This window comes from Onychostruthus taczanowskii, unplaced genomic scaffold, assembly GCF_017590055.1.
Source record: "Onychostruthus taczanowskii isolate IOZ18803 unplaced genomic scaffold, ASM1759005v1 scaffold116, whole genome shotgun sequence".
Taxonomy (NCBI): domain Eukaryota; kingdom Metazoa; phylum Chordata; class Aves; order Passeriformes; family Passeridae; genus Onychostruthus; species Onychostruthus taczanowskii.
In genome coordinates this window covers 1,583,022-1,602,253 of record NW_024498294.1, presented here as the reverse complement: position 1 = coordinate 1,602,253, position 19,232 = coordinate 1,583,022, and the positions used below count along the sequence as shown (strand labels likewise).

The 19,232-nt window shown below is 43.1% G+C and overlaps 1 protein-coding gene across 4 annotated transcripts in view; it reads left to right on the top strand.

Annotated features, from left to right (window-relative positions):
* Positions 1 to 18,785, top strand: part of IARS1 (isoleucyl-tRNA synthetase 1) — a 92,111-nt gene extending 73,326 nt beyond the window's left edge. For 3 of the 4 annotated variants that reach the window (XM_041427549.1, XM_041427551.1, XM_041427550.1), the window contains exons 27-34: positions 1,615 to 1,789; positions 2,692 to 2,795; positions 3,076 to 3,171; positions 3,955 to 4,131; positions 7,623 to 7,734; positions 8,644 to 8,769; positions 12,994 to 13,137; positions 14,057 to 14,352. In XM_041427549.1, coding sequence (XP_041283483.1) covers positions 1,615 to 1,789; positions 2,692 to 2,795; positions 3,076 to 3,171; positions 3,955 to 4,131; positions 7,623 to 7,734; positions 8,644 to 8,769; positions 12,994 to 13,137; positions 14,057 to 14,337 — 1,215 coding nt within the window. In that variant the 3' untranslated portion in view covers positions 14,338 to 14,352. Of the gene's footprint in view, positions 1 to 1,614; positions 1,790 to 2,691; positions 2,796 to 3,075; positions 3,172 to 3,954; positions 4,132 to 7,622; positions 7,735 to 8,643; positions 8,770 to 12,993; positions 13,138 to 14,056; positions 14,353 to 18,191 lie in introns of those variants that run through there. The other variant, XM_041427552.1, reaches the window with a different exon arrangement.
* The last annotated feature ends 447 nt before the right edge of the window (positions 18,786 to 19,232 follow it).

The window sequence follows — 19,232 nt, the reverse complement described above, 5'->3', positions numbered from 1 at the left end:
CCCAGCTGAAGCACAGCGTTTCTGACATTTCTGTTCTGAGGACTGGGCATAGCTGGGGCACATGGCACCAGCTAAAGGCTCTTGTGTGTTCAGGCATTCCATGTTCAGCTCTTCAGCTGGTGATGGGAAGGGCTGGTTGCCTCAGTATGTCCCCATGAGACTTGAAAGATGTGTTAAGGAGCTAATTTTGAGTAATTAGGAAGATAAAATTAAGAATTATTTTAAGTCAAAGCTCTGAGACTGATGTAAACAGACCTAAGATACAGATTTGCTTGTTTTTCTAAGACTCATTCTGGGTTTTTAAATGGATAATGTGTACGAAAGAATGATTTCCTAATCTAATTAGTACAGAAAAGTTGTCCTGATGGGGTTGGCTTCTCTGATTTATCTAATCAGGCCCAAAGTAATTTTTCAATTTGTGCTATTTTTTGGATTATTATTTCTTTTCCCCTACGAGGTTGTCATTTACAACACATGGGCTCATTTCCAGCAGCACCCCATTGAAACTGAATTTCTGAAGTGCGTAATTTTCATTAGATTTCCTAAAAGATGTATTAAATAAAATTAGATTCAGTTGTGTTCTTGGCTCCTCATGTCAGTAGGACTTCCTAGGGAATTAGGCTGCAGCTCAGAGGTTGTATTTAAGCATTATTTCTCAATCCAAATGTTTGGCTACTTGCTAGTCCTGTCATGCTGATGCTGCCATTTACTTCTGCTTCCTAAATGCCTTGGAGCAGCTTGTTTGCCAAGTGCACCTGGTGATGCTGTAGGATGGTGATAGGAGCTCTCACCACCATCCAGTGGGCATTAAACACCAAATGCTCCATGTATTGGACAGCCTGGCAGACAGAACCTGCAGTGAAGTGTACGTGCGGGTCTGTGCCTCACGTTTTCCAGCCCCAGCCATATTCCCCTTCAGCTCTTCTCTCCAAAGAGTTCCAGTCTTGTCTTCCCTCATATGAAAACAATGTTGTCCTCTCAATCAGTTGTGTAAAACTGCCCACAGCACCACTATGTTCCCTTCAGATATGGGAACAAAACCCACATGCGCAACTCAGAAAAATGGGCACACACCTTCCTGCAGTGTCTGGGGCCCCTCCTAAAGTCCATGCAGGTTTTATAAAGCTGTTTTGGCTGCAGGACACAGCCAGAAGCTTTTCTGAGCAGAGTGGTTTTCTGTGCAGTGAGGAGCTGGAATGAAAAGGTAAGAAGGACACAAAATGAGGCCATTTTGTACAACCTCAACTGTAAAATGGTTGGTTATGATTTCCTGGCTCTGTGTGTTCTGAAAGGACTGTTCCAGCAGAATTTTCTCTCCTGAGCTCTGCCAGGCTGTTGGCTCCACCACTGCACACAGAGGGAAGGGGTTTAGCTCTTGGGCAGCTGTGAGGGGTAAATCAAAAGGGCTGCCGAGTAGTGGGCTGATTGAGGGGAGAGCTGCCTGTTAATAACAAAGAGCAGCCTGGAGGCTGAGGGTGGGCATGGGCTCTGCTGCTGAAGGTGGGCTCAGGGCTGGGTTTGTTTGCTCTCCCAATGCCTCGGTCAGAGGCAAACCTTGCACCTTGACACGTGCGGCTTCCTGCCGCTGAGCTGCTGTGCTGTCCGTCCCTGCAGGAGCTGAACGTGCGGGCGCTGACGCTGTCTGCGGACAAGGGCAGGTACGGCGTGCGGCTGCGGGCCGAGCCCGAGCACACCGTGCTGGGCCGCCGCCTCAAGGGCGCCTTCAAGCCCCTCATGGCTGCCATCAAGGAGCTCAGCAGCGAGCAGCTGGAGAGGTTCCAGGAGACAGGTCTGTAGTGGGACAAAGCCCTCAAGGGTGGCAGGGTGTCTTTCTGTGGGCTTAGGGGAGCTTAAGGCCTGCTTGCCTCTTCTTATCCCTCTTCAGCTGTTACAAGAAGGAAATTTGGGTTTGTTATTTCTGGGTTTTTTTGGCAAGAAAAGTTTAGAAATGGTCGTGGACACTGAGTTTGAACTGTTCTGTTAAACTGTTCCTTCCTGTCAGAGGAGGTTTAGGGTTGATAATAGGAAGAAGTTCTTCCCCAGAGGGTGTCGAGCACTGCCCAGGTTCCTCAGGGAATGGTCACAGCCCTGAGGCTGCCAGAGCTCCAGGAGACTTTGGACAGCGCTGCCAGAGATGCACAGGGTGGGATTGTAGGAGTGTCTATGAAGGATTTGAACCCATTGATCCCTGTGAGTTCCTTCCAGCTCAGGATGTTCTCTGATTTTAAGTGCTACTGTAAAGCCAAGATGAAGCAGAGAATAAGCTTTCTGTGAGACTGAATCAGATTGGAACTGAGTATTTGGGCAGTAGCTTTTATTCTAAAAGCATTCCTTTGATTCTGCAGTTACAGGTGGGTGGGAATTTTGCAGCTATATCTGTTTAGCAAACTGCTTAAATAGAAATTTGGAGTTGGTGGAGTATACAGGTTATTTTTAAGTTTTATTCCATTCAGATGGTTCCACACAAACAGTTGCTGAAGAGCCTGTGTTTTAGTGAGCTCTGCTGCCTGGAGAAGTGCTTGTGTGAAAAACGGAAATGTGGGATAATTCACTGCTGCTTACTAGTGCTTAACTGCTGTTTGACTGCATTGCATGTGTTTGAAGGCTGATACTTGGTTAAAGCTTTCTGAATTTAAAATTGGGGATTTCACTTGGATGGTAAGAGATGCTCTCCATCTGCCAACCCTGCAGGCAGCATTGTTGTGGAAGGACATGAACTCCATGGGGAAGATCTCCGTCTCATGTATCAGATGACAGAGGGATCTGCCCAGTTTGAGGCGCACTCTGATGCTCAGGTATTTTATTGGTTGTTTCCTATCTTTCTTTTTTTTGATTAAGGGGAGTGTTCCTCAGTAAGCAGTTGGAAAATGGTGAGGTAAAAGCTGGCTTGGGTTTATTAGTTCAGATAGTTCAGCACATTTCAGGAGTGTGTCAGTCCTGGAGCTGTTCAACGCTCTCTCCATCGTATTTTGTACGTGAGGAGCTCTCTAAAGGCATCCTGAGCTCCTGACTGTGTTACTTCCACCTTGTTTCCAGTTTGTCACCTGTTCATTAATGTTTGGTGTGTTTGCTCAGGTTTTGGTGCTGCTGGATGTGACCCCAGACCAGTCCATGGTGGATGAAGGAGTGGCCCGGGAAGTGATCAATCGCATCCAGAAGCTTCGCAAGAAGGTGAGCAGTCAGCGGGGTGGGACAAGGCATTTCCATTCCCTTTCCAGCAGTCTGGGCAATGTGCAGAGACTGCATTTTTAATTAAACATGGAGCCCTGTGTCATTTACTCCTCATATATGGCTTTCTGATTGGATTCCCTTGCAAGAGCTCTAAAGGACATGTAAAGAAAATTTTCATGGGACATGTTGTTTTGGAAAAGATCAGTGCAGTTAAGGCTGCATAAATCACATACTCATAGAAAAGTGTGGGTTGGAAAGGACCTTTCTTCAGCATAAGACTGAAAAACTACAAATTTTTACCAAAACAGATATTTTTTACATTATGTGTATTAAAATCGGTGTAGATTTTACATGTGTATATATATATATACACACACCTGTAGTGTTTTTTAGAATATATATACATATTGACACCTATGTAGATTTATATATTTTAATGTTTTTTACATATATAAAACTTGAGGATTTATTTCTGTATAAAATATAACCAGGAAGGATTGTGGCCATGAAAACTCTCCCATGTGTTACTGGATTTAAATTCAGTTCTGTAATGACATAAAGCCATGATTTATTTTCACTATAATGAATGTCAATGTACTTAATCTTGCCTAAACTCCCACGTTTTAAGGTTCTCGGTGTTTTTGTAGAAGGATTGTTTTCTTCTAAGTCTTTTGTGTAGGCTTTTAACAACTGCTTGATAATTACCTTTTTTTTTAACTTGACAAGTATTGCTCTCTTGATGTGTGGTTTTGCTGTCAGTAATGGTGTCTGTGTGTCCTGCAGAGGAACCTGGTCCCCACAGATGAGATCACAGTGTACTACAGGGCCCTGCCAGAGGGGGAATACCTGGACACTGTCATCCAGCAGCACGCCGAGTTCATTTTTGCCACAATAAAGGCAGACCTGAAGCCTTACCCGGTGCCTACCTCAAAGGAAGTTCTCATCCAGGAAAAAACCCAAGTAAGGAGGAAAAGTATTGCTTGCATAGTTCATATTACTTGCTTTTAGCCCAACAAGCTGCTCCAATTAAAGAATAATGGTGTCAATATTTATTTGTGGCATAGAGCAGATATTGTTTTCTATTTATAACTTTCTGTATTAGTCTTCCTTGGTTTATAAAAGAAAGGAGTTGGGTTCTGTATGTTTGGTGATTTTGAAAATCAGGCTGCTTGGATACCAAAGTAAATAACTGAGGCAGTTGTTTGTCTGAACTTAATACACAGTTATTTGTGCTTGGATCAGTGTGTTGTTTGAACAGCCAAAATGTTGTTGCTCTGATTTTCTTAGATTAATAGACTTTTGTACTAGAACTACTCCTTCGAGGCTAAATTTGGCTTAAGACCAACTGGTTTAATATTGAAGGATGTTTTTTCCTGTGCCCTGTGTTGCTAAAGTTTTCTGTTGTAAAAGTGTAGTTTCATATTTCAAATCAGCAGCAATTTCTGTTGTTTTCTGTGATTGCTGCTTCTGACATATTTGATGATAGTTTTACCATGGTTTTACTGAAACTTACTCTATTCAAAAGACATTCCTAGCAGAACTGTGAATGAACTATTCTTCAATATAAATGTCCTGCTGGACCACAAAGATTAATTCACACAAGAGTGTAGGATCTATCAGACTTGAAATTTGATTTACAGAATGGCTGGGAAGGCAGGGAATAGCTGAAAGGAAAGGGCACATCTCATCCATCTTAATAGTGTGTGTAAAGGAAATGTTTTATAGTTATTAATGGCACTTCTGAAGTTGAACAGATTTGAAACAAAGCTCTGTTTGGCCTTTTTTCAAAACTATCAGTTTCATTTAGTGACAGGGGGAAAGCACTAAGTAAATACTGTGGTTGAGAAATCACTGAAAATCTTTAAGTTTCTTCTAAGTACTCATTTGATACTTCTGATGGACAACATCAAATCTGAACTGGAATGTAAAAGCAGCTGGAAATACAGTGCTGGGAATCACCTGTCTGATTGCCTGCCTGAAATTGCCTGAACCTGAGCTTTAGTGCTGGTCACTGTTGCTTTCCATGAAGACTTTAATTCCTGTGCAATTATGGTTACCCCCATGCTTATTTTACTCTTAGCTAAATCTAATGTCATATAATTTAGTAAAGAAAGCCATTGTGGAAAGATGAGTGTATTGATTTAGTCATAAATAATGCTCTGTGTTAGAGATTAAATCCTTCTCTGACAGCAGGCACCTGACCTGGTTTTTATGGATAGAACTGATGGCTGTCATCTGCATGTCAGCAAAAACCAGGCAGTCCTCTCAGTTGTGGAGATGATGAGCTAGTGTGTGACCCTGGAAGAGGTTTGTAGGTCAGGCCATGCATTTGTACAAATGTTGAATTTCAGACAGAGAAAATCTACAGAAATCTTCACTAAATAGCGCTATTTTGCCAGCCAGATCTGTGGGGTGTTGATAGCTCAGTTTAGAGAAATTCTGTTGTCTCATTGTGGGCATCCAGCTGAGAGGGCCTCCTGCCACCTTGAAACTTTGGCAGGGAGAGTGTTTCAGACAAGCCCTGAGCAGGGAATTGGGCTTGTTCTTCTCTCTGGAAGAGAGAAGGCTCCAGGGAGAGCTCAGAGCACCTTCCAGTGCCTAAGGGCGCTACAGGAGAGCTAGAGAGGGACTGGGGACAAGGGATGGAGGGACAGGATACAGGGAAAGGCTTCCACTGCCAGAGGACAGGGCTAGATGGGATATTGGGATGGAATTGTTCCCTGTGAGGGTGGACAGGGCCTGGCACAGGGTGCCCAGAGCAGCTGTGGCTGCCCCTGGATCCCTGGCAGTGTCCAAGGCTGGGTTGGACAGGGCTTGGAGCTGCCTGGGATAGTGGGAGGTGTCCCTGCCCATGGCAGGAAGAGTGGGATGAGATGGTCACCAAGGTGAAGCACTTTCCAACAAAGCCACCCTAGAATTCTATGAAATGCTGCCAGTCCTGAGTGCTGAGGGGGTGCAGTTGCTGTGTGGCAAATGGAGGCACAGAAGAACAGAATTCATGCACTTGTTCATCATTATTTTATTTTAAGGAGTCTCAGTTACAGGATCACAGAATGGGTTGGGTTTGGGATGGGACCTTGAAGATCACGTAGTTCCACCCCCTACCATGGACAGGGACAATGACCCCAGAGAACCTCCTTGTGGAGGAGCTCTGTGCCTGCTGCAGCCTTTTCTGTGCTTATGGGCTGGCTGTGCACTGAACTGTTTGTCACACACTTAGCTTTCAAAATAGATGTTGCAGGGAGAAGCAGATGACTGAGATTCCAGTGCCACTGTCAAGTGCTCCTTGGGAGTTTCTGTTGCTGGGTCTGCAGAGATGGATTGCTTAGGGCAGGTGCTTGACTCTGTTCTGCTGCAGCTCCTTTGTCACACTGAGAGCGGTGACATGAGAAAGCCCTTCCTGAGAAATCCTTCATGTGAGTGTGTAAGTTAAGTCAGCTGTGGCAGGATCATTGTACCAAATTTCTGGAAGTTATTTAGAGAAGTAACAGGAGTCTGCTTAATGTTGAATATATGTGAGGACTGGAAAAAAATGAAATGCACTCTGTTATTTTTACATTTATTGTGATTACATTCAAATCATTATTTCTGGGAAATTATCCTGGATCAATTTTTGATACAAGGCTTTAATTTTGAGCTCTTTTCCCAAAGACTTGCTCCAAGCCACAATAACAACAACAACAAAAAAAAAAGGCAGTTTCTCAGAAACTATTGGGGTAGAAAAGCTGGTACTTGAAAAAAGAATTTTGAGTTGTTTGTAGAATGGATAAATACAGAATGGCATTTGTTGCTGTATAAGTGTTTTTCCCTACTTTGTAATAAGACTTCAGGAAAGAATGACACTTTCAAATTTGTTTGTCACCCTTTGGACTGTGTCTCTTGCTAAAGACCATCTCTAAATTTACAAAACAAAATGGCTTAAATGGTCTTTTAGTACCAGTTGTTCGTATAGGTGATTTCTGGATCTTTTTTGGAAGATCCATGTTGGATTTCCTGGAGTGCCTGTGGCAGGGTCCCTGGTACCTCTTGGGGAGCTAGTCAAAGGCTGGTGGTACCAAGGCAGCTGTGACCCAGGGTGTTCTCAGTGGTCCCCCAGGGATAGTGGAGGTTTCTCCAGGCAGTGACTGAGAGCAGGGCCCTGGTCAGTAATCTGAATTTCTCTCCAAGAGTGTTCCTCTCAGGCAGATTTGCTTTGGGATTGTATTTTGGGAGGGTGTCATCACTGCTCATGACTTGTGAAAATCAGGCTGTTTATTCCCTCCTTTCCTGACATCTGGTACAGGCAGATCCATGTCTGAAGCAATGTCACTGTAGGAACAATCCCTGTTTTATGGTAAATCACATTTAGTATAACAAGGCAAGATCTTTGTGTTGTTTATTGAAGGTAAACATTTTGCTGTGTTTGTTTAATAAGCATTATTGAAATGATGCTAATCTCTGTCTTTCCCCAGCTGAAGGGATCAGAGCTGGAAATCACACTGGTCAGAGGGGGGGTGTGCCAGTCTGTTGGCCCAGCCTGTGCCTACGTCAACCTCAAAGTTTGTGTCAATGGGACAGAGCAAGGTAGGAATGAACATCTCAGCTTGGTTTGTCAGGGCTGCTGGAAGGGGCAGTTTGGAAATGGGGTGGTGAATGCTGGAGCCTGAATTAATCTGAAAGATAGTACAGCCTCCCCTCCAACAGGAGCTTTAAATAATCATTGAAAATAAGTTTATTCAAAGCAAAACCACACCTGTCCATGATTTCTTCTGAGGGCAAAGCTCCCGTGTGCACAGAGTTGTTACTCCTGCTCCAGGGAGAATTTGTGTGTCAGTATCTTTGTGAGGAGTGCACTCTCTGGATTTGGGGCTGTGCTTGAGAATTTGTAATCCCTGCTGTAGCACTGTGCAGGAGGTGAGTCCTGGATGTGGAGGAGATGGTCTGAAAAGCTCAGATGTGAAGTACAGAGATGAAAATCATACTTAAAACTAGATAATGTCCTGACTGTGTCTTGGGCAGTGGATGTGGATGCAGTGATGTTGTTACTAGGGTGAGTTATATATTAAGAAGGGAGAAAATTAAATGCACTTGGGGAGGTTTTTTCTTGCATGTACTGACAGTTTATGTATGGAAATAAGTGTTCTTGGACATGGTCACAGAGGTACTTCCTGAGGGAGAAGACTGTGACCATCTCAGAGGGCACAGTCTCGGGTTTTAACCAATATAATACTGGGTTGGACCTTAGTAACACACAAATAGGACTGTCTTGTTAATAAAAGCAGATATAACTTATACACCATAAATCTGAAGTACACATTAGTCCGTTTCTCTGTTTTCTTTTCCCTTTCCCACTAAAAAAATCTGGAAAGATGCAGTGTTGCCAGTTGTGAGTTGGCTTAGAAACTCACTGGAAGTAATTAGCATCATTAGAAAATCATTAACACTTGAATATTGCTTCCAGACTGCATTTTAATTTCTTAATTTTCCTTTTAGATGGTGTGTTGCTCCTGGAAAATCCAAAAGGAGATAATACCTTGAACTTCACTGGACTTGTAGATGCTGTCTCCTGCATTTTTGGTCTTAAAAATTCCAAACTGACAGTTTTTAATGGAAACACAGGTAAATGGAGTATGACAGGGAAAATTGAAAGTCTTTCTAGCACCAGCTAGGAGTCATTTACTGTATAATTATTTACTGTGTAATTTATATCTATCTAGCTAGCTATATCCTATTGACAAGAAAATGGGTAAGGAAATATTCCATTTTATAGTACTTAGCTTATGAGACTATGTTTATAGTCACATCAACATGTTTCCAAAAGCTGCTGCTAAATGGTGCTCATCTGTTATCTTACTTCCATTGCAGTTCTCATCAGGACAAAATGTGATTTATTTCAGTTTTTCCACTGGGCCCAGGCTATGTGATGGCGAGCTGCCATCAGCCTTTCCATGCTTTCCCTAATGGCTCAGTAGGCAGGGTGAGAACTTAAGCTGAATGCAAACTGTGATGTGTAGAAGAAAAATGTTGCCTTTCCACCCTGGAGAACCTTGAGGAGCTCTGCATTTCTTCTTTTTTTAGAAAAACCTATTGAATATTTTTGCAGACTGAACTTTGTTAAGGCAAAAGAATGGAAGAAAAATCCAGAACTCTAGAAAAATGCTAATTGGATGGCTACAAAACCTTTTATTAGTAGTTTTTTCATGGAAATATTACTGAAGCACATCTGAGGGGGCAGTACTAGTACTTGAGTTGGCTGATTTGGGGTGCCCTCAGGGCTGCTGAGGATCACCAGCTCATGTCCACCAGTGACATCCATAAAGAAATAGTCTTTGTGTCACTGTTGCCATCTCAGTCCTCAGTTTCCTTATTGTCCTGTTCTGAGAGTATCTCTGGGAGGATTTTGGGGGTTTCCCATCTGGTGTCATCCATTAGCTTCCTGTGATAAATCTTTCAGGTCGTGCTCAGCTCAGTCCTGTCATACAAAAGGATTAGTCTTTGCTTTCAGTCAGAGGGGATTTAGAGGAAATCCTTTGGTATATTCCTTAAGTTCCAGTTGTGTTTTGAAGAAAGAAATGGTTTTCCTTGAAATCCTTTTCCAAGTAGGGGGGATAGCAGTGTGGTCTCTGTCTGAAGAGAAGGGTCTGTACCCGTATTGTTCATTGGCACCACAGACAGTAAGAGATGACCTTCAAAAGGCCCAGAAGAGTTGGGAAACTCCCATCTCATTAAGTTTAGAAGTAGTTTGACTCCATATTTGGGGTTTTTCTGCCATTTATAGCACAAAAAGATGCAGCACAAATCCATTAATGCTGAAGTTCTAAAGGGAGAAAGTTGAAACCTTCCCTCTTCCTCCGCTGTAGTAACAAAATCTTTATTCCTTTCCTTTCCATGTCACTTTTGCTCCTTAGGAATCATTTGGGACTTCCATCTTGGCATGCTGATTTTCACGTTTCAGGGTATTTTCCCTGCCCACTTACTAACCATATGGAAATTCCCTTGGAAAGATCAGATCATCAAATGGGCTTTTGTTGCAGTTTGACAAGTCTCAAACAAGTATTGGTCAGCAGATGTGGCTCCCTGGGGAGTCACAGCTCAAGGCATGTGCCAGGAAGGCAATCCTGAAAGGTGTCAGAGAACAGAACCAGAATTCCAGTGTTTGCTTTGCATACAATCCATCTGCTTTGGTGTGGGTAACCTCAGGGGAGGTCTCATGGTGACTCCAGGGCCTCTGTAGGTGAGCAGGGCTTGGAATCAGCTGCTGTGTCCAAGAGGAATTGCAGAGAAAGGTTGTGCACTCCAGACAAGTAATTTCTGAATAGTTCCCACGTGTGTTAATAAAATTGGGATCCAGTAAAATCATGATTCTGGCTCCTCATTCCCTTCTTGTGGTTTCTAGGGCTGTCCACTGTACTTGCAGTAATTTATTATCTTGTTCTCTAATTGTAATGAAGGTTTCCTTAGGGTTGTGCTGTGGCACAGGACCAGGCAGTTCTTCTATTAAGGGAGGCTCAGATGGATCCTGTCCCTGCTTTTCAGTGCAGCACTGGAAGGATGGGTAAACATTTCCTTCCCAACAGTGTGTCAAGCTATTTTGAGGAACTGGACCCCCCAAACAAGGTTCTGGGACTTGTACTGACCTTCAGAAACTGAAAATAGAATTTGTCTCTTTCTACATTAAAAAAAAATAAAATTCAAAGGGAAGAAGCTGGGCTCAAGATAGTAAAAAAAGTTGTCTGTGACTTTTTTTTCCTCTAGACTTCTGAAAACTCTCTAAGCTTCTTGTTTGGGAAGCTTGTAGACTTGCACTCAGCTTTCAAGGAAGTAGCCCATAATGAAAAAGATTTATTTAAAACACTTTCAGTGTGGTTATGGGAAGAAATGCATCTGTAGATCATGTAAGGCTTAAAAAAAAAAAAAGGGAGGGGCAAGGAAGGTGGGGCAAAAATCCCCCTACAAACTTCATGATCCATGCCTTATTTCATCTTTATGATTTTCAGATGGCTGATTTTTTTAATCTTCAGTTTTTAAAAGGCTGTGAGGCTGTAAGGTACCTTAGGGGAGAGCAGGGAGAACTGACTTTTAAAGTGATTTTGATGAACACTTGTAATACCTGCTTGCCTTCAAGTCTATTGATATCTAGGAAAAATAATCCATTTTTTCTTGCTCTTATGAGAGGGCTCTGTGAACAGACTCCTCTGACAGCCCTGTGCCTGAGCTCTTCCCTGGGAAATGTCAGTGCTCCTGGAATGCCAAATGCTCATTTGTTAACTGGGCAAACCCCCATTACTGCAGCTCTTGCCTCCTTGCCCTGCATGGATCCACAGGGATGCTGCCAGCTGGGGAATGGCAAACTGGGAGTTCCTGGAGCCAGGTGTGCCCAGCTCTGTCACCCCCTGTGCTCTCTCTTCCTGTGGCCTGAAATGGTGCTGGTTCAGAAAAAACCTGGCCCTGGCTCCCTTCCATTGGATGGAATCTTGGTAATTCCTCTCCACTTGTTAATTCAGTTGTTTTCTTGCTTTCCTGAAAATAAAACCAAAAGCAAATCCCCTTCCTGTGCTTGAGACAGGCCAGAGCAGTGTTTGGCTTTTGGTTTCTTTTTTCTTTAAACTGTTATAAATTTATATACAAATATATAAAAGTTGATACTTAAAATACACATTTTAGAATCTTAGGTGCAGCCTGAGGGTTTTTTGCTTCCTTGAGCAATCTTGTAAATGCTCCCAGTGCGTCTCACTCTGTTCTGTGGCACTTGACAGAATTTTGAGAGCTTGTAGGTTGTGATTGCTGTTCATCTTTTTGTGGGATTAGATTTTTTGAGGGTTTGGGGCTTTTTTTGGGAGTTGGGCAGTCGGTTTAGGGTTTTTTAAATTTATAAGTTTATAAACCTACAAAAAGTATACATTTATAAATTATTCCCCTTGACATTTTCAGGTGAACTATAGAAAATGAGCTTTGTAAAGCTTAGGCTCCCCGACATGTGAATAAGGCTGCTGTGGAATGAAAACCTGCTGGCTGGAGCTGACAGGTGTGCCTGTTCCACATGTACAGGAACACACAGTTCTGACAAGAAATTAAATGCATCAGCTCTCCCTGGATTTGATTTCTGGAGCTCTTTGCAGCGCAGAGTGATGTTATTCCTGTGTATCTTTAATATCATCCCCATCAGTGGCTCTGTTTGACCTCAAGGCTCGGGCAGTGCTGCAGGATTCATTTTTGTCACAGAAACCTCATCAGCTTCTCCTCCCAGCACTTCCAGGGATTGCTTCTGATGTCCTTGGAGACAGGGCTCCTGGTTTGGGTCTGGCCTTCCCCCATTCTCTCCATCTGCCTGGCTGGAGTCATGAGCTGTGCTGGTATTGCACACAGATACTTGTGTACGGGGCTTTATTCGTGAGCCATGACTTCAATTATTTTGGTTTGTTTTTTCTGGAGTTCAATATATTTAATATTAATAAATATCCTGATGTTGCATAGTAACACATTCCCAGTGCTGCTTTGGCCAGGGAAGTCTGGGTGCAAGCAAAGATCACAGCTTTTCATGTAATGAGATAGGAATGGTTGGCTTGGCTGAATAATTTCTTGCTTGTTTGAAGTTAGCTAACTATTTTTATTGCATAAGTCACTATGTGCATAAGAAATGTTATATAGGAGCTAATTTCCACAGCAAACGAAGGTCCCTCTTTGTGTTATGAAAACCAAGTATTTCTGCACAAATCCCATTTTTCCAACAGACAGCCTCTTTCTGGAGGACAGGATGGTGAAAGAGGAGACAGTGGGGCAGGTGTGAGACAGCCTCCTTGTCAGCTCCTGGGCTGGCCTGACTGCTGTCACTCTCTTTTGCAGAGCTGATAAAGCAGACAGACCTGCTGGACCTCAGTGGGAAGACTCTGCACGTGACAGCAGGGCCAGCCCCTGCCCTGCCCAGCTCCCCCGGTGCCCTGCTCTGCCAGTACATCAACTTGCAGCTGATCAATGCAAAGCCACAAGGTACGTGGGCTGCTGGGCTGCTCCTTCGCAGCCTGGCCTTGCTGTCATGCAGGTTCTGCTGCACAGGTGTAGGTTTTCATTGCTACATGGTGGTTTTGTTTGTTTTTTTCCTAGTGTGTACTTTCTGATAAAAACAACGTTCATACTTAGCTTTTCTCCCTCTTCTCCTAAGAGAAAAAGGAGAGCCAGTTTGAGATAAGGGGCAGCAGTTAAACATGAGCCCCTGGACATTGTTTCCCTGTTTCTGACCATCAGTTCACTGTGCAGCTTATTGTAAAAGGCTGAGTCTAAAACAGACCAAGTTTGAATGAAGAGGCAGCTCTTTACCAGGACATTGGGAACAGCCTGTGAAACATTTCTTAGTGCTATTTAAAAGCCAAGTGAATTGTATTATTCATCTGGTCTGGAGTATAAATATATGTGTGTGCAATTCTGTTTCCCACCTGCTAATCTGGCACTCTGAAAGCTCATGTGGGAGCAGCTGAGTTGATTCAGTAACTTGTTCTTACCCTGTGCCCTGGTATGAGCCCTTTCTGACACTACTGAGAGCTTGCAGGAGCCAAAAATGTGGATTTTTACAGGGGATTTGATCATCAGTATGTTCTTGGTGAGCTTCTGCACACAGTGGTTTCTATGCCCTGTTGAAATATTTAATGGTTCTCAGACTCTGGGTTATCCTGTTGACCCATGTAAAGAAGTTTTCTTTTGTTGGTCAAGCTGTCAGTCATCACTTACATTTCTGGCTCTATAATTCATGAACTTAGAGAATTTCTGTAGGTTGGTATTCCTAATTTGTCTCTCAGTACCATGAAGAAATAGAGATGAAATGGAAGAAGAAATCCTAAGTTTCAGTTTACTCAGATAAATGAAGAAATTTAATTTCTCACCGATAGTGACTCAGCTGTTTTATCTTGTCCAGAATGCCAGAAAGGAACAGTGGGAACTCTCCTAATGGAAAACCCTGTTGGTCAGAATGGATTAACCTACAACGGTCTTCTGCATGAGACAGCAAAAGTTTTTGGGCTCAGAAGCAGGAGGCTAAAGTTGTTCCTGGATGAAGCACTAACTCATGGTAAGCACAAACTTTTGGTTTGCTCATCTGAGGATCCTTGGAATTTGTTGTTGAGGAGCAGCTCATGTAACCTGAGATCCAGTTTAATCCACACTATTCACACACTGGTTTGTAATTTTGCCCAGTAATTCAGTATTAGCATAACAAAATCCTTTAAACAAACATACAGCTGTAGAAGTTTCAAGCTGTAATGCCTTCCCTTCATGCAATGGCCAAGGAAAGTTGTTGAAAGCTTTTTCCTCCTGCAGTAAAGGTCAGTCAGCAGTGGGAATGGCAGTGCCCTGCTGAGTGACTGAACAGGGAATCTCCTCCTGGAAGTGAGTCTACCGCAGGAATAGTTTAAGAATCTGTTCAAACTTGTAACATTCATACTGTTGCATTTTCTTGGGAGGATTGTAGTGGGTGAAAAAGTATTGTATCTCTGTTAGAGCAGTGTGGGTAGGTTAGACTCAGTAGGGCACAGCCAATTGGGGTACCTGGGAAGCAGGAATCTTCAGCACATGCTCACAGATCTGAAATGCTAAAGAACCCCCCAAAACCACTGACAGATGGGAAACAAAAATCTCTGATTCATGAGGAAAGTGTGACTGAAGCTTGAGCCACCTGTGGTGCTGAAAAATTGGACCAGAGTGATTTGGGACTTCATTTGACAGAGAGAATGGATTGCAAACTACATGGTAAAAGCCTAAATAACCCCAAGCAGGGATTCCTGTGTTCAAGAGAATTCAGCTCTGAATGAAATGGTGGGTTCTGTTAAGGGCTCTGTCTGCAGTGTTTCAAAGTGATGTGGTTTACAGGCTGTTTGGAGGGATCCATGACATTTATTGGCTTGTCACACATTACCTGTCCAGAAGCTGGACATCCTGCTCAAACTGCCCTTCTCAGGGTGGCTGAGCTTCCTCAGGAGATGCTGTCAGTGGGGAGGGCAGGAGGGGGCAGCTCTGTGCAGCTGCTGAGAACTGGGGTCACTCAGCTGCCCGTGAGGATTCAGGTGGGATATGTAAGCAAGTGTTAGTGGTCATGGCTTTTTGTGGATTTTTGGCTATTTGGGGTTGTGATTTTTTTTTTTTTTTTAATTTTTGCTTCTTATGACCTGAAGTGTATTTATTCAAAAGCCATTTTTGTAATTCAAATGGCTCTCAGATGCTGATGAAACTTTCTAATGATAGTTTGAGCCAATGCCAAAAATAATGTGCTGAGTGGTGTTAGCAGAGAACTGGAGCCTGGAGTGTTTCAGCACAAGGTGTAAAAACCAAGAAGATGAACCATACTTGTTTTGAAAAATACCTTTTGAAAGGTATTTTTGTGTGCAGCCTTGCCTACCTGGGGATTCAGGGATTCAGGCACTCAGGAACAAGGGATGTTAGGCACAGTTCCTCTTTGGTTCAGCACTGGATGATTATGTTCAGACTCTGAAATAACCTCTGTAGGAAACTGCAGAGCTTTGAAAGAGGCAAGGAGCTGACAGGACAGGAAAATGTACAGACAGGCAAAACAGCTTTTAAGGCTCAGTTGAAGTGAGGATTTTTAAAATGCCTTCACCTGAAAGTGAAATGGGTTAAATCACTGTAACATTTGTAGCATGGATTCTCTAGAACTATTTAAATTTTAATTAAAGTGTATGAAGTGACAGTTCACAGTGATGTGAAAGATCAGATTTGATAACTCCTCCAAGGCCAGAACAACAGATTTGGTCTCTCTTAAACTCAGAACAGAGAGCTTGGTCCCCTAATGCCTTGTAGCCACACTTCTGCTATCTCAGATTTAATTCTCAGCATTCACCTCCATGAATACATTTTTTAAGTTTAAACACTGGCATAGCTGTATTTTATCTTCACATCTCTTTGTATGACAAAGGAGTGCTGCATACAAAACAGTTTGATGCCTCTAGAAAACATTAGGTCAATTAATGTTTATCTCTATTGTTGCAGCTTTGTAATCTCCCATTCATCTTCTGATCAATCTGTTCAAGGTCTTGCCTTCAGAACAACAAAGTTCAGTCTCTTGAGTAGGTTTTCTGTGGTTTATTCTAAAAATAAAAATGTATTTTGCTGTTAACAGTTTGAAATGTTTGATGAAAATAACCCACGAACTGGAAGGTGGTGCCTGCTCAGTTAAAAGGAAAAACAGTCACTTGGTGGAAAATGAGTTATTGGTTTTGAAGAGATTATTTTTATAAATGTTGTCGGTCCAGGCAGTTGGGCATCTGCTGTCTGTTGCACAGAAACTCACCAGCTTTTCAGAAACAAACGTGGTTTTCACTCCCCCTTTGTAATGTTGGAAAACATTCCAAAAACCAATGTCCAAGTGGTGAGTGTTGCTTATTCCTGAGCTGGAGAGACAGAAGTTCCAGGTACCTGATTGCTCCACACTGGGATGGTGGGGACACTTCATGTGCTCCCTGTAAAGCCCTTCCCTGGAGCCATTGGCACAGAAAGGAAGGTGTCCCTACAGTCTGTTGATAAATCAAATTTCCAGTTTTAAAACTAATTGTTGTGAGAAATATTGTTGGAAATAGGTTCATGTAAGTTCCTCATTCTTCAGGATCTTATAAATAAATATGTAATAAGAGACTTGGAGACCCAAGTTCACAATTGGTTTGGCTGCTTCTGCAGACCAGACTCTTTTACATCCTGATGGAACATGTTCCTGGGAAGGAAGGTTAGTGAGGGAATAAAGCCCTAATTGCTGAAATGGATTATAGCTCTGTGCATGGATATTCAGCTGTTTTAAGGGTAGTATTGCAATGGAAGAGAACTCCTAAAAACACTGTGATCCATGAGGACTTCTCAGTTCTGTAATTAACAGATGGCTTTTAAAATCAGTGCAGATTCTGTGTGTTTAGTCTGAAAATGAAACATTTTTCAAAGCAGGATGGGGCAGGACACTGCAAAAGGGTTCCTCCTGAAAACCCCCAGCCAGTCTGGGTGTTACTAATGTGTCCTTTGTGCTAACCCTGGTGCCAGATCTTTACAGTATCTTGTGTTTGCTGGGGTTGTCTGCCGGGGTTCCAGGGTGAGAGTGACACCGTGACCCCAGTCAGTGCTTGTTCATCTGGATTTCACCAGTGTTCTGTGTTTATACCTGCCAAGTTTCTTATCACTCTGAGCTTTCTTAGTGCAGAGGCCTCGGGGGTGTTTCATATTGGGGTGAATTTTGTTCCAAGGCTGTAGCTCCCAATATTCGAAACACTCTGCTCTCAGTGGGGCAGCTGGTGGCTGCTGGAAGCAAAGTCAGCAAGCACCAGGCTTCTTGGGAAAAAAAAATCACATTTAATAATGTAATATAGTGAAAGATTTCCAGCTCCTGCAGGCTTTGCAGGTGACTTTCCCTAGACACAAATGGGATTACTCTGTGTTTGTGTTTCTTGAGTAATTACAGCCACTGAGTCAGCCTGATGGAAGCATGCTCTGTCCTTCAGGGGTTTGTTGGGACTTTATCCTGTTCCTATCCCAAACTCTGGGCATGTAGCTGTGAGAAAACTTAGGGAATTATCCTGTATGGTAAGAAAGTTTTCAGGCACACTCAACAAGATTCCAGCAGTTGTTCTTCAGCAGGTACTGGTACAATCCTTGCTTTGCATGTAAACTGTTTATGAGGGACTCTGGCTTTCAGTGCCTTGTGTTCCACTGTTGATATTGACTTCATATCACCGTGTTAGAGTTTTCTGAACTGGGTGCTGCTCTGTCAGGACGTGAAGGTGAGAGCTGTGGGCTGATGTAGACTTTCAAAAAGTTCTTTGGAACATAAAACAGGCTCTGCTGCTCTTGCAGAGACACTCCTGTCATGCAGTGACCCTTTCTTTCATGCCCTGGGCTTTAACAGGAAGGAATTTTCAGCTGAGCAGTTTCTGTCCCAGTCCCACTGTGGTGAAACCATCAAAAATGTCTGAATAAAGCAAATGAAAAGAAAAAAAAGTTCATAGTTCTCCTGGTAAGAAAGAGCACTAACTCTGTGTTTCTCTCTTCTTTCCTTCATTCAGAGATCACAAAGGATGTTTCTATGAAGAACCTGAACATGAAGACCCTCTATGTTCATGTCATACCCACCACAGCCGAATGTTGAGAATTCCAGATTTGTGACCATGTAGACTTTTTTCCACAAAAAAATGAAGTCAAAGGAAATTATTATGCTTTTAGATGAACATCCAAGTTGTGTATGGTACTTTTAACATCTCTGGTGGCACACAGGATGTTTTCTACCAGTGCATGTCTAATATGCTGCTCTTTGGTTTCAAATACAATGTATTTTCATTATGTTATCTTAATATGCTGTAAAAGCTGTTCAGAAACCTTAGATATCTATGCAGTAATTTGCCTGAGAGAAATGGGACTTGTACCTCAGTGATGCTGTTCTCTGCCTGTCCTTTGTGCAGAGGGCATCTTTTCTAAACCATGGCTTACCTACAAGGCTCTCTGATATATACCTACCCTCCCACAACAGCTTTGTAACTTATTTAAGGGTTATCTGGACTTGTTCATTCATACTCGCTGGGTTTTCATCATGTGTGTGGCTGTTGATTTCAAATGCTCCCTAATTTCAACACTTGGAACAATAAATTTGCTTCATCTCCTGACTCTTGCTTCCCTGAGTTCTGAGTACTTTGCTTCCTCAGGATTTCTGAAGAAAACACCTCTTAGAGCTCCATATGGATCAGGAGCAGCCAGAGACACACTGACACGTGACAGTGCTGAGCACCAGTGGCTGTTTGCATTGTGGTGCTCACAGGTTTGGGGGGTTGGGGGAGAGCTGTTCTGGTGCAGAAGCAGTTTCAGACTGAAAACAGTTGGGGTTTTAGTTTCTGTAATACCCAGTACAGCTTGTCAGTGTTTCAGTGTTCACTTGTGTGCCTGCTGGCAGGGGAAGGAAGAGCCCACCTTTGGCAGTGCTGGGCTGTTTCTGCCTGGCTCAGCTGGAGGTTTGAGCACACCTGGGGTTCTGCACCTCCCTGGGGCAGGCAGAGTGAGCCTTGGCTGTCCTGGCCCTGTGCTGGGCAGGAGCTGCTGCCTGCAGTGCTGGGAGC